We start from the raw sequence: 15,080 nt of genomic DNA, 5'->3' as shown, positions 1-15,080 counted from the left end.
TGAGCAGAGACACTATCTGACCTTACAGTCACTGCTTTACCCAGCCTCATTTTTGCTCGTAAGCTTGAGGAGAGCAGTCATTGTGTTCTTCTGCTGCCGGATCTACTGGGATTTGTGATACACCAGACTATATTAGCCTGTGCCACCACTGCCTGTGCTGCTGCTGCTGACTGAAGACTTGGAGAAAAGAAGAAAGATCTTTTCCTGACCTGTTCCTGTCTCCTCCATTTTTCTTAACTCCGATCTCTCTCTCCCCCTGTACCTAACCCCTCCCCTCCCCCTTTCTGCCACTGAGTGGTGATCAGTACTTAATTGCGCATAATCCTCAATAGAATATTACAGTGCAGAGTGGTATAAATATAAGAACAAAGTGGAGAAGTGGGTACTGTACATTTTTAACCCTTTGTAAACATTTTTTTATATGATACTTGTATGTTTATTAAATCACAGTAGAAAACCTTGTTGAGGGCAACCTTATATAAAGGAACAAAAATAAATTTACATATTGGGTATTTTATAGTTCCTTTCTTTTTTCATTGTTTTTTGACTCCCTACTTGATCAGTCACCTTATTTTTGTGTTATGTTGGTGCCTTAAGTAAAAGTATTTCATCAGTAAGTTTTTACCACTGACCATATACACCTATACAATACTTTTTCTAGCCACAACATATTTTTTTTTGCCTTAAATAAGGTTGTCATCAAGATTTTCTACTGCGGTTTAATAAACATACGAGCAGTGTATAAAACATGTTTTCAAAAAAGGGTTAAAAATATACAGTACCCCACTTTCTTTTAATATATATTCTGTACACACCCAAAATTTGGTTATTTTAAACAAACACGCAAGTACATACACACACAAAAATGTCCCTCTCTTCTCAAAGACAGTATTCAGCTGAGGTGACATTTGCTTTCCTTGCCTCAGACACTGATAGTGAAGGATAGGATCCCACCTTGCTCTATTTTTCCTCCTCCTCTTCTTCCTAAGTGATACCGAACCCCCACATAGACACCGCATTACAGAAAATGCCAAAATTTGCAATTTCGAATTTGGCACTGCCTTACAGAAATCAATTGTTTCAAAGTGTTTTTCTCTAAGTATTTCATAGTTTTTATGGTTGCCGAGATAAATATACACGACCAGCGTCAGACTGGCTACCGGAGGAATCTCCAGTAATACCAGGCCTGGCCGCGGTTACCTGCACTGAACTCCGGCGCTCTCACCTGAGCTCCGGAGTTCAGCCTAGACTATACTCTGGGTTTGCAGGACTGAACTGCGAGCGCCAAGTGATTGATTCCCCCGGCGATTGCGGTTCAGTTCATGACAGCTGCAGAAAGGCCGGAGCTCAGGTGACAGCTCCGGAGTGCAGCCTGGCCTGTCTGCAGCTGTCATGAACTGAACCGCAATTGTGGGGGAATCACTCGGCGCTCGCGGGTCAGTCCAGGCTGCGCTCCGGAGCTCAGGTGAGAGCTCCAGAGTTCAGTGCAGGTAACCGCGGCCAGGCCTGGTATTACTGGAGATTCCTCCAGTAGCCAGTCCGACGCTGTATACAACCAACAAGTTTTCGCCCAAAACCCCAGTTCATCATTTCCTAACTGGACCTCTATTAACCCCTTCACGACCGGCCGATTTTTCGCTTTCCGTTTTTTTTTTCGCCATTCTTTTTCTGAGAGACGTAACTTTTTTATTTTTCAGTCAATATGGTCATGTGAGGGCTCATTTTTAGCAGAACGAGCTGTACTTTTAAATGAAACCATCAGTTTTACCATATAGTGTACTAGAAAATGGCAAAAAAATTCCAAATGCTGAAAAATTGCAAAAAAAGTGCGATAGCACTATGGTTTTTAAGATATTTTATTCACTGTGTTCACTATATGGTAAAACTGATGTGTGGGTGTGATGCCTCAGGTAAGTGTGAGTTCGTAGACACCAAACATGTATAGGTTTACTTTTATATAAGGGGTTAAAAAAAAATCGGAAGTTTGTCTGAAAAAAGTGGCGCACGTTTTACACCATATCCCGTGACCCGTAGCGTTCTCATTTTTCGGGATCTATAGCTCAATGACGGCTTATTTTTTGCGTCTCGAGCTGACGTTTTTAACGGTAACATTTTTGCGCAGATGCTACGTTTTGATCGCCTCTTATTGCATTTTGCGCAAAAGTTGTGGCGACAAAAAAACATCGTTTTGGCGTTTGGAATTTTTTTTCCGCTACGCCGTTTACTGAATCAGATTCATTGATTTTATATTTTGATAGATCGGGCGTTTCTGAACGCGGCGATACCAAATGTGTGTATATTTTTTATTTTTTTAACCCTTTAATTTTCAATGGGGCGAATGGGGTGTGATTTGAACTTTTAGGTTTTTTTGTTTTTAATTTTTTAAAACTTTTTTTTAACTTTTTTTTTTTATTTTACTAGTCCCCCTAGGGGGCTATTGCGATCAGCATTCCGATCGCTCTGCAGTATCTGCTGATCACAGCTACAAGGCTGTAAACAGCAGATACGCTGTCTCTCTTTTGCTGTGCCCCGGGCACAGCGAAAGTGAAACCAAGTCAGGTGTAGTACAGGAGTCATCACATGACCCTGTGCTACCATGACAACTATCGGGAGTCACGTGATCGCGTCACGTGACTTCCGGTATCGAGCGGTAAGGAAAACATTACCGCAATCGCGCTTATAATGGCGCTGTCATGTATTGACAGCGCCATATAAGGGGTTAATCGGCACGAGCAGATAATGATTCTGCTCGTGCCTAGCAGGCACACATCTCAGCTGTGAAAATCAGCTGAGATGTGTGCCGATCGCAGCATGCTGCCGCCGGAGGACCGCGGGCAGTAACATTATGTCATTTAGGATGTAATTTTACGGCCCGCGGTCGTTAAAGGGTTAATGCAGTGGAAATGATGAAGTTCTGTGGCCTTATTCGTCACATGGGGATAGTGAAGAAGCCATCAATATTGGAGTGTTGATGTTTTATAGAACACTCCGGTCTTCCACATGGTTATGACCTGTAAATGCCATTCACAAATTTTTGCACTTCAACGATAATTGATAATGTCCTCCCCGAGATGACCCCAACTTAGACTGACTTTTTAAATGTGGACGGCCATTGATCACTTCAGTAACAAACCTGCTGAGGTGAACATTCCCCAAAGGGATATCTGAATGGATAAGTAACTATTACACTTTAAGGGGAGCCTTAAATTCTCTTAAATGCTCTTACTGGGTAACAACTGCCCAGTAAGAGGGACAGGTATGAAATTAAACTGTACAAGCTGTGCTAGTGTACCTCAGGGTACACCCCCAGATTTAGGGTTTATGAAGGGAAGGACACCTGGATTCAACACCCTGAATGCCGCCGTACTGCTGAGTGGGATAATTGTGTGAGATTTGGTGCACTCACTGGTATATCAGGGTTATCACTTAGATAACGTTTAAAATCAATATCCCACTCTTGAAGTTCCTCTCTTTCAGAGCAAGCACAGCATGCAGTATTGTGCAGAAAAAACGTAAAGGACTTCCTAGGATGCTAAATGGGCAGCTGCTCATAAAGGGTGAGAGCCGAGCCCAATGTAGTGACAACTTGAAGGTGGTCAAGTACAAGGACAAGACGGATGCCATTTTCTGGACCACAATGCATAGTGATGGCAGCACCCTCAGTGCTGTAAGAAGTAAATCTACACAAGTCCACAAACCAGACCGTGATCTGGGGTACAATAAGAACATAGGGGCAATCTCAGTCCTCAAGCCCTACAGTGCCATGTGCAAAGCTAAGGTGTGGTACAAAGTCTAGTTTCCAAAATGGGGTCACTTTTGGGGGGTTTCCACTGTTTAAGCACATCAAGGGTTCTCCAAACATGACATGACACCTGCATCAAAGTCTGTGTTACAAAACGTCATGTCTTCCTTTCAGAGTTAGACAGCACGTTCAAACAGTAGCTTCCCACCACGCATGGGGTATCATTGTACTCCAGAGAAACTGCACAACTAATTTTGGGGTCCATTTTCACCTGCTATCCTTGTGAAAATGAAAAAAAATGAGTAAATAAAGCAATATTTTTGTGGGAAGAAGTTAAAGTTTCCAAAATAAGGTCACTTATTATGGGTTTACACTTAGGCACATCAGGGGCTCTCCTCTGCTAGCATCTGCTAACAATTCAAGCTAATTTTGTGTTTGAAGAGTCAAATAGCACTCCTTTTCAGAGTCCTGCTGTGCACCCAAACAGTAGTTTTCTACCACATATGGGGTATCAGTGTACTCCATAGAAATTGCACAACAAATTGTATGGTGCAATTTTTTCTCTTGTGAAAATAAAAAAATTGAGGTTAAAGCAACATTTTGTGGGCAAAATATCATTTTTTTATTTTACGGCTCAACATTATAAATTCTGTGAAGCACCTCGGAGTTTAAGTGCTCACCACACATCTAAATAAATTCCTTGAGGGGTGGAGTTTAAAAAAAATGGGGTCACTTGTGGGGTGCATTTTTGATGAGTTTTTGCATGGCTTTCAATGGTGAAAAACACATTGAAAACTGGTGAAAGAACTGACATGCCGCAGATTATTTTCTGCACCAAATCTGCACAGATAAAAAACTCAACTTGTGCACTACAGTTCAGGTTTCTCATTGACTTTTCTGGCATCAGGATTTGCTTGAAGCTATGTGACAAAACTGCACAAACACATCAAAAAAGCAAAGAAAAACAAAAACCAAAAAGCACTGTGCGCACACAGACTCAAGGAACAGCACAGAATTACTTCAAACCAAGTACAGGCACTCTGTGCATCATGGCATGATCAAACATGTAAGTGTAGCGCCCCTGAAGCCATCAGGAGCTACAAGGAACTGCATCCTGTCAAAGATGCAGGGCCTACCCCCAGGTACCTGGAAGACCAGTGCCGGTAACACTAAAACACATATATAATCCCTGTTTTTCCCTTCCCCAAGGACTGGTGACAGGCTAGGATTGGACCCAAAGAATGGCCACTTAGGGGTGGAGCCGATCCAGTTTACTAGACGACAACCAGGGGAGGAGGGGTCAGACAGTCAGTAAGTGGAAGTGAATGGAGACGGATGTAATTGTACTGACAGGAGTGTGTAACAGTGACCTGTCAGGCGCAGGCTTGTGGTTGCCGAAGGAATATGGTGGAGTACTCTTGGAACTATAGCACCGATGGGGTACAGAGCCCTAGGTCAGCAAACGCTCCAGGCAGACCTGATAAAATCTGCACGGTGAGGGGACCATCCAGGACCACACCGACCGTAAAGTCCGGGGCACCAGCAGTGACAGGAGAGCCAGGGACCGGAACAGAGCACTGACCCTACAGGGTTCAAACTGCCCGCCGTACAGACTAAAGGGTGGACGACTACCAGGAGGAGACCCCCCAGATGCTTCAAGCTACGGGGACCCACCAACCAGAGACAGGTGCAGGGGAAAGAAGCCACCAGGTTACCACACAGGCACTGGGACCAGCCTTCTTCGGGTTGCAAGCCATAACACGCTATGAGTAAAGGAACCAGTTACACTGCAATCCGTTGTGTGGCCTACCTTCTTTCCGCACCTAACTCACCTATCCCCCGGGGCCTGGCCCTCCTTGCGGAGGGCCTAACATCCAGGCTGCCATTAACATCAGCCCCAGCAGTGAGAGACTGTGCAGTGGCGGCTCCATCTATATAGCCGCAACCCGCAAGTGGCATCACGACAAAACCTTTATTATTACTCCCCTGTACATAACTCCTTTCAAGCGACCCCCAGGGTCACGGAACCGGGCAACGGCCACCCAGTGAACGGTTCCAGTAGATCTACTGCCCGGGACCGAGTAGCCCAAAGTCCTGGTGCATGTCATATCCTGATTTCATAGTGGTGTCTGTTATTTGTCTGTGTCATCTAGTTTTGAAGAAACTTACACTTTCAGATACAGCCCTACCTCAGTATTCAATGACCTACAGGGCTCATACACCCTCCAACTTCTAATTCATAGCTTACTTCCTATATTCATATGACTTACTCCAGAGAGAAGACTATTAAAAGGCTCCTCATGAATATAGCTAGCTCTAATATAGTGTATTGGAGCTGTGAAATACAGAGTTTACCTAATCCACCTAAAATACGATTGTCATTTCTATGTATGAGTTTCTTATTCTGTTCACCAAGACACCCCTGTAATCACAATAGATGTAGTTTCTATCTCTATAGCTCCAAATTATCAGAAGTATATACTGTAACTTTTACTGTTGGCATACCAAACGCGACAAATAGGAATCCCTCTATTTTCTTAATTTTATTGTGGCTTTTAGGAGTGCTACAATCTGACAATGTGGCCCTTGGATCACAAAAAAATTGTACTCCATTTCTTTTGACTGATAACTAGGTTCATATATTAATTTAAGAAAAATGAATTGTAGCAATACAAGCATTGATGATCCAGAAGCACATACCCTGTAGACCACATTGCACTGAATAGTCCAGATATCAAGCCCAGAGTGCTCAGGCCTTCATCAAAGCCATTGTCACTGAGGAAAGCAAAATGAGAATGGTTCAAAAGAGTTACTGCAAAACCACAAATAGTCCATTTGTAAGAAAAAAGTCAAAATTAAAAATAGAAGAGGCATAATGGAATAAGTAGAGGCTTCATAATTAATTCTTACACATCTAATGTATTATATGCACCTTTAAACTGGGGCTACATGGGAAATTTGGCCATAAAACCTGTCGTTGGTACATCACAGTGCAGTACAAGTGAATGGGGACAGGGTAAACCCCCAAGGGTAATGCAACTGTGGCAACAAAATTGAAAAAAAAAAAAAAATCCAACACGGTTAGACTTTTTGTGACTTCCTTGTCACAGTACCCTCAGGGTCACAATGTCTCCCATTCACTTGTATTGCACTGTGATGTAGAAGCAACACCTAGAAAACTTGTGCCATGGCCAAAGTCACCATGTGGCCCCAACCAAATCAACAGCTACAGGTTTCTGGTTCCGAAGCTGCACTTGACAATCTACTATGGTGTAAGTTAGTCTTACCGCTATAATACAGCTATTGAAGATGCGTAAATAAATATCGAAAAGCATTTATAAAGATTTCTTATGAATGTTCCAGAGTCCAAATACAGCAGATTACTTTGATTTAATATTGACCTAAAGAAGAGGGCATCAATATCTGAGGTTTGACATCCACCAAATAACTATTATCAGGTCCGGCAGCTCTTCTCTTGGATGGACACAGTGAACAGAAATGAACCCCGCTGCACAGCCCAGTTCACCTCCTATGGAAGTGCATTACCTGAGATCATCCACTACATGGTGTACAAAGTTCCAGATTCTATTCACTGTGTACTTCTGACAGCCATGAGACCTGCTAACAGCTGATCAGTGAGGGTGTCGGGCCTCTAAAAATCTCATATTAATGATTGGCCATCAATATCTTCATCCTGGACAATGCCTTGAATTTGTGTTTTTTTTAATGAAAAATAATAAAAAACTTACTAATATTTTCATTTCATAATTGCACCAATGTTTCAGCTTCAATATTATAGTAAAATGTTACAGTTATATGGTATACTTACTATGCTGCGCTGAGCAATTCTGGATAAACGGGTATGCCACAAAGGCCTATGCAAAATCCATCCAGAACCAGTATGAAGATAAACAGCCACAGTTTGCTAAAAAAGACAGAAAAAAGCCTTCCATTTATATCTCTACATCACTACTCAAAATATGACATTATTAAAAACAAGTCCATAGAATAGCTTGTTCGGATATTCCATCCTTGGTTAGAACTGTTACAGCACCATCTAGTGCAAGCAATGCAGAGAAGACACCAAGAAATGTGAACTTTACAATCGTGCAAGTAACATTTAGGAGAGTTGTTCCCTTTTACGGAATCTTGGTTTAATTTATTTTTTTTAAATAACAAAGTGCTTTACTCAGCGTCCCCGAGTCCAGCTCCAAGTCTCTGGCATTGCTACTGGTGTCCGGCACTGGCTACAGCACTGTACACAGCCAATCAGTGAGAATCAGTGAGCTCATCAACTCTGGAGTTCCATCTACATGTGCACAGCAGCTGAGCAGTCGAGAGTGGTATAATATAAATATTGCAAACATGGAACAAGACTCTCTTAAAGGGATACTCCAGGGAGATAAAAAGTTATTCTAAATGACCATGTCCTGAAATTATAAAGAGGACATCCATAGTGCAGTTCCATATTCTCAAACTCCCTGCAATTCAGTGCAATGCTGCAGCTCCTCCTTCGTGCAACCTCTCCTTTACATCACACATCAGGAGGTGTGGCCTGCTACTGGTTGATATTAGGCCCGTTTAACATATCCGGCATTTCGCCGGATTGCCAGATCTGGTACACTCCAGTACAGTTTAATACAGTACAATGGCATGGCAAGAACCTCCGGTCACATGCTGTCATGTGACCGAAGAATGTGACAGGAGCTTGCCGCGATGCCATTGTACAGCATTACACTGAACTGGAGTGTGCCGGATCCGGCAATCCGCCAAAATGCCGGATGTGTGAAATGGCCCTTAGTTGACAGCTCCCGGATACCATCTGCTTCTGTTAAGTCTGAAATCAAGGGGTGTGGCCTGTTCCCTGTTCTCGGACTGAAGGAACCTGATATTATTGGAGGAGCTGGCAGCTATAAGCAGCAGTGTATACACCACATCCCTTGTTTTCAGGTTAAATTTAAGCAGATGTTATCAGGGGCTGGCAACTACTAGCAGGGAGCGGGCCTTGCCCTTTGATGGGTTATGCAATTTCCCAGAAAGGAGGGGGAACATTAAGGAGCAGCTCTAGTGTAACACTGAAATACAGGTACTTTGAGGATGGGGAACAGCACTATCGATTTAATCTTTAAAATGGACAAACCCTTAAATTTTTCCCTTTTCGACTTAATCTAGTTGTGAATGTTAAACTGTTAGAGAGTTATTTTGACAAAATGCTATCTTTCTTCGGGAGGAGAACAATGTAAAAAGTAAAAACATAAATTAGCAATTGGTCACCTCTCAAAAGAATTTCTATTTCAATACGTTACAATGTTTATATTTACCCATACCTCCCAACTTTCACAGAACAAGAGGGAAAAACTATGTAAACCAGGCAAATTTGATTATGCCCCTAGACACACCTCAAGCCACATCCATTTACTATGTCTTTGGATGCAGGAAGGAGAAGATATCAGAGGGGTGATGCCAGTGAAGGACATTCCGCAGATGCCTGAGACGGCAGAGCATAAACCCAACTCTGGGACGGTCCTATTGTATTTGGGATTGTTGGGACTAGGGATGAGTGGATTCACAGGGCTCCAGGTCAGTGATGCCTGGCAGCTAGATGGCAGGCCCTTGAAGCTCTTAGGTTCTGGCATCCCCAGCACAGCTTTGGATTAGCCAGGGCTGGTGCAAAGTCACCTGTGCTCATCTCTAGTGGTGACCTATGGATTATTGCATATTTGCAACGTTTTATTATGCGCCCCCCCCCTTATTTGATGTATTTTTGGTGCAGATTTGAAGCATTTTTAATGTTTTTTATTTTACATAAGAGCTTTAATTCTGCATTTAAAAAAAGTAACCAGTTTTTTACATGTCATGCTCCACATAGAAGCCTCTAGTGAAAAAAAGCACCACATTTGCAATGTATTTAGACACCTTACTTGGATAGTTAAGCACAGATGAATTTCTGTGCAACAAGAGCAGCAGAAAAAATTGGATGTAATTTCATGAAAACTCCACTCACTGTGTGTTTAAAGAAACTGCTGAACTCTGCAGTTTTAGTGTATTTTTACTCTATAACCTTCTTTGTAGAGCTTAAAAAAAAATGTATGAAAAAAAAAAATAACTCTGTTGCACTTTTAGGCCACGTGCACATGTTGAGCATTTGGCGAGTTCTTTGCCTCAGTATTTGTAAGATAAAACCATGAAAGGAACAATCAGAGGAAAAGTATAATAGAAACACGAGCACCACTTCTGTATTATTACCCAATCCTGGTTTTGTCTTGCAACTACAGAGGTAAAAAATACCCAACGTGTGCACGTGGCCTTAAAATGTACTACAAAAAAAAAAAAACTGACCAGTACCTTCAAAACAGAACAAACCAAGTGTGAACAGGCACAAGCTGCCCATGATTAATACATAAACAAAAGAATACAGCAGCACACTGTAATCGCCAAGATGTCTTCAAACATTGAACACATGAAATTTGAATTGCATTACTGCTATATAGAATATACTTATAAAATGAAGGTATTTAGCAGGTAAATACGCCAATTCATGAGAGCACATCAGCCATGGCAAGGCGTCCTTTAATGGGAACCAAACCTAATATGTCTCCTCTGGCAAAAAAGCCTACAAATTTAAAGGCAGGCAGAAATGACACTCATGACCCTCATGCACTTTGAGCCTGAAGGACAGATTGAATTTCTTTGGAACTTGATTGGGGCTGCTTATCCACCATCCAGACTATCCTGTAGTGCAACCGTTCATCAATTTTTCTCTGCCGACGACATCCAGGGAGTTTAGTTATAGTGCCATGGATTGTAAATGTCTTGATTTTATTGTGTACCATGGACAAAAGTACATCAAAATCTCTGTAAATGGACTTGAAACCTTGAGATTGTGGATATTTTTCAACAATTTTGGTTCTCCAGTTCTCAGACAGTTCTGATTAAAGAATGTATGTCTGGAACGCCGTGGTGTGAACAAGGTGCAAGACTCAAAAACATAACTATACAATAGGATAAAGAGTTGCACACCAGTCACAATGTATAGGGGAATAATGAAAAGCACAACTGCTATGGGAATACTAGACTGAAAAATACAATAAACTATCTGAAAAATGAAAAACATGAAAATGGAATTATGGAATGCAGTTATGCATATTCCATTTTCATGTTTTTCATTTTTCAGATAGTTTATTGTATTTTTTTTCAGTCTATATTCCCATAGCAGTTCTGCTTTTCATCATTCCCCTATACATTGTGACTAGTGTGCAACTCTTTATCCTATTGTATACTCAGAGTTCTGTGCTCATTCTGTTCTACATGCTTAGTTTGGCAAATAGAAACACACAATGCAAAGATTGAGTAAACTTCTCCCCTTTTTATCTGGTTTCAGGTGTGATATTCATATTGCCCACATCTGTTACTTGACACAGGCGAGTTTAAATGAGCATCACATGCTTGAAATAAAATGAATTACCCACAATTGTGGAAAGGTGTCAACAATTTTGTCTTGCTTATTTTCGGGGGGGGGGGTTTGTGTGAAATTATGTCCAAATTTCCTTTTTTTGTGCTGTTCCAATACACCCAAAGTAAATAAACGTGTATAACAAAACACATGTAATTGCAGTTATTTTCTGAGGGAAATGCTTCATTTTCTGGAACAATATCAACACTTTTGGCCATGACTGTATAAAGATAGCATCAAAGGCCGTTCCTTATCATTTCATCTTTGAAAACTGGTTAATATTAATTTTTTTAAAAAACGTGCAATTAATTTTCTACGGTTATCACAAAAATACAGTGTGCATGCTATAAAAGACATATTCTAAAGATGCTAGCACTCAATAATCAATAACCATCTTTATTAAAGCCTTAATAACAGCTGATTTTATGGTGGTCATTACCGATCTCAAAGGGTAACTGTTTTTTTCAAGCAATTTCTCAGAATAGGCTGTCTGTGCATGTAGATGAGAAATAACACTATTTCTAACTTACATCCTATATTTTCACTAGTTTTTCTCCTGCGGGTTCTAGATCAATATATATACTGACTCTTATCTGGTGAAAGTAATCACTGCTCTTTTTCCCCTTGGTAGAACACAGACAGAAGCAGTATAGAGGAAATTATACAGCAGTACTGAAATTTGTAGATGTGAATCCAGCTCTTGTATAAACTATCAAGAATCTGCACCACTCTGGCCCTCTGTCCTCTTTCTTCTCTCGTATTTTTCGGACTATAAGACACACTTTTTTCCCCCCAAATGTTGGGGGAAAGTGGGGGGGTGGGTCTTATAGTCTGAATGTAGGGTTGCGGGGAATGAGGGTGCTGCGGTGGAGCGGGGGTACGAGCAGGCTGCAGCAGCGCCTGCCGTGACCTCGTTGGCCCGCTCATTACATATGCACACCCATCCTCCCGCCCATCTCTCAGCGCTGACGCCGGCGCTGACAGGGGGGTGGGATGATGGGCGGGGGGTGTGCGCATACTAAACAGCCTGCCCGCATGATCACCCCTGGCAACTACAGCCTGGAGTGATCATGTGCGGCTGTATTCACTGCTCCCCGCACATCATCATCAGCGCGGGGCGCAGTGAATCAGTATACTCACCGTTCCCCTGCAGCACCGCGAGGTCCTCCTGTCTGGCCGGCCGCGCTGTGTGGAGTCTAGCGGAGCTCACAGCGATGACGTCATCGCTGTGCGCACATGTCCACACAGCCGCGCCGGCACAGACAAGAGGACATCGCGATGGTACAGGGATCGTGGCCGGCTCCACACAGCGCTGCCATCACAGATGGAGGAGGAGCGATGCTGCGTGGAACGAGGAAAGGTGAATATAAATGTTTATTTTTTTTTTTCTGTGTGTGCCACAGGATGCAGGATGGGGGTATATGAGCAGGATGATGGCATATAGCAGGATGATGGCATATAGCAGGATGATGGCATATGAGCAGGATGATGGCATATAGCAGGATGATGGCATATGAGCAGGATGATGGCATATGAGCAGGATGATGGCATATGAGCAGGACAATGGCGCATGAGCAGGATAATGGCGCATGAGCAGGATGATGGCACATGAGCAGGATGATGGCACATGAGCAGCATGATAGCACATGAGCAGGATGATGGCACATGAGCAGGATGATGGCGTATATAGCAGGATGATGGCATATGAGCAGGATTGGGGTATATGAGCAGGATGATGGCATAAGAGCAGGATTATGGCATATGAGCAGGATGATGGCATATAGCAGGATGATGGCATATGAGCAGGATGATGGCATATGAGCAGGATGATGGCATATGAGCAGGACAATGGCGCATGAGCAGGATAATGGCGCATGAGCAGGATGATGGCACATGAGCAGGATGATGGCACATGAGCAGCATGATAGCACATGAGCAGGATGATGGCACATGAGCAGGATGATGGCACATGAGCAGGATGATGGCGTATATAGCAGGATGATGGCATATGAGCAGGATTGGGGTATATGAGCAGGATGATGGCATAAGAGCAGGATTATGGCATATGAGCAGGATGATGGCATATAGTAGGATGGGAGTACATACCAGGATGGCAGTACATAGCAAGATGGGGCTATACCAGGATGAGGGACATATATATATATATATATATATATATATATAATATATATTATATATATATATACCGTATTTTTCGCTCTATAAGATGCACTTTTGTTCCCCCAAATTTTGGGGGAAAGCAGGGGTTGCGTCTTATATAATATATATATATATATATATATATATATATTGTGAACGTTGCGCCCTGCAACGTGGGGGTTTCACTCGCTTGCAGCGGTGTGAGGTAGCTTCAGCAACACACGTACACAGTCTCTTCATAGAAATTCTGGCAGTTTATTTAAAAACACTCAGCATAAACTGCCCTCAAACATAAACAATAAGTCCATAATAGAAGTTTAGCAACTTCCCTACTCTCTGGCTCCTGCCAGCGTACAACTCTAGCCAAGGTTCCTTCCAGCACCCAGGGCCCTCTGCAGACCCCTGTCTGTCTCTCCTCCAGGAGAGATTCGGCCCTACAGCCCTGGCCTGGCTTGGCCGCACTCACCTCAGACTCTATATCAGAGCCTTGTGATCAGCCTCCATGCAGGCTGAAACACCCAGAGCTCCTGGCTCTGCTCTAACTTGTTTCCAGTCCACACACTGGACATCTAGAGCCAGCCTCTCTCTAGACTGCCCTAGACACACTTCATGCAGAACTCTCGGCTCTGCTCTCACTCTCTCCCAGCATACACGCTGGAAGTCTAGAGCTAGTCTCTAACTAGACTGCCCTAGACACACTCCTACCCAGGTTCAGAGACAGGATTGCTTTAACCCATGGAGCCACACCCACAGGTGGTAAGGAGTGTGTGATCAGCATCACACACCCTTCCATGGCTCTGCATGTAATGCAATCCTGTGGAACCAGAGGTCCCAACCAGCTTCACATTGCAGAGCACCCACGCTTCTGCAAAACATACCGGCCCTTTGTAATACAGCCGGTTGATACCTCACATACCCTCCCCCTCTGTTCAAACCCGTAGGGGAGAACACTTGCCAATGACCTGGGGCCGCGAGACAGGGCATTCCCGCTGCCATGCCCCACCAGTCGAGAGGGCCGTCCAAGAGCAGTAGTCCCTGAGACATCGCCCGACACTGTCACCAAACTCTGTCTTGTCAACCTAGGGTTAAAGGACGTCCCATTTCCAGACCGTTCTCTCCCTGACCCCCTCCCAGGGTCACCGTAGTAGAGAGACATGTCCCCAGTCAAACCTACAGTCTTGTCCGAACTTAGGCTTTCTCGAGTACCCCCAAGGCTACTGTCGGGAACTCTAAGCTCATAGCGGCCACTATCTACAGTACATCGTAGGTTACCACTCTGTCGGCGATTCCTTTTATCGCGCGTCTGAACTACTGGACCGACACGCCATCTTCCACTTCTTTCCCCTGAACAACGGGTGGAAGACGGCTGCTGTCCCCCACACAGTTGGCGAAGCTGCTCCTTAATTTTCAGGTTTTCTTGCCACAACCGCTCCATGTCACGTACATGGTGTACCCGATATTCAATAAGGCTTCGAATGTTTCCAAGACTCTCTACAGTCCCGACACAGACAAACGGAACCATACCAGCTTCCCTGGGTATCTTGCTCTCATTAGCAGCAGGGATTCTTAATCTCACCAATCCTGATTTATTCACCATGTCTTGCATGACTCGTCCGGTTTTTCCAATGACTCTCCCCACCAGAGCCCGGGGTACTTGGACGATATCTTCCGCCAGACTCTGCACTTTCCTTTTATACTCTAGATGTCTAGTGGCTTCTTCCTTTT

General features: G+C 43.4%; 2 protein-coding genes across 2 annotated transcripts in view; one reads left to right on the top strand and one right to left on the bottom strand.

The window, feature by feature from the left end:
- The window catches only part of RPS12 (ribosomal protein S12), a 338,406-nt gene that overhangs the window by 109,762 nt on the left and 213,564 nt on the right, over positions 1–15,080 (top strand). The gene's annotated exons all lie outside the window — the stretch shown is intronic.
- SLC18B1 (solute carrier family 18 member B1) overlaps positions 1–15,080 on the bottom strand; it is a 144,729-nt gene that overhangs the window by 5,956 nt on the left and 123,693 nt on the right. The window contains exons 10-11 of the mRNA XM_075338262.1: positions 7,572–7,667; positions 6,443–6,517 (exon numbers count right to left, since the gene is read on the bottom strand). Coding sequence (XP_075194377.1) covers positions 6,443–6,517; positions 7,572–7,667 — 171 coding nt within the window. The remainder of the gene's footprint in view (positions 1–6,442; positions 6,518–7,571; positions 7,668–15,080) is intronic.

Source organism: Anomaloglossus baeobatrachus, chromosome 3, assembly GCF_048569485.1.
Source record: "Anomaloglossus baeobatrachus isolate aAnoBae1 chromosome 3, aAnoBae1.hap1, whole genome shotgun sequence".
Lineage (NCBI taxonomy): Eukaryota > Metazoa > Chordata > Amphibia > Anura > Aromobatidae > Anomaloglossus > Anomaloglossus baeobatrachus.
The sequence above is the reverse complement of the archived record's forward strand: the minus strand, read 5'-3'. Positions and strand labels throughout refer to the sequence as shown.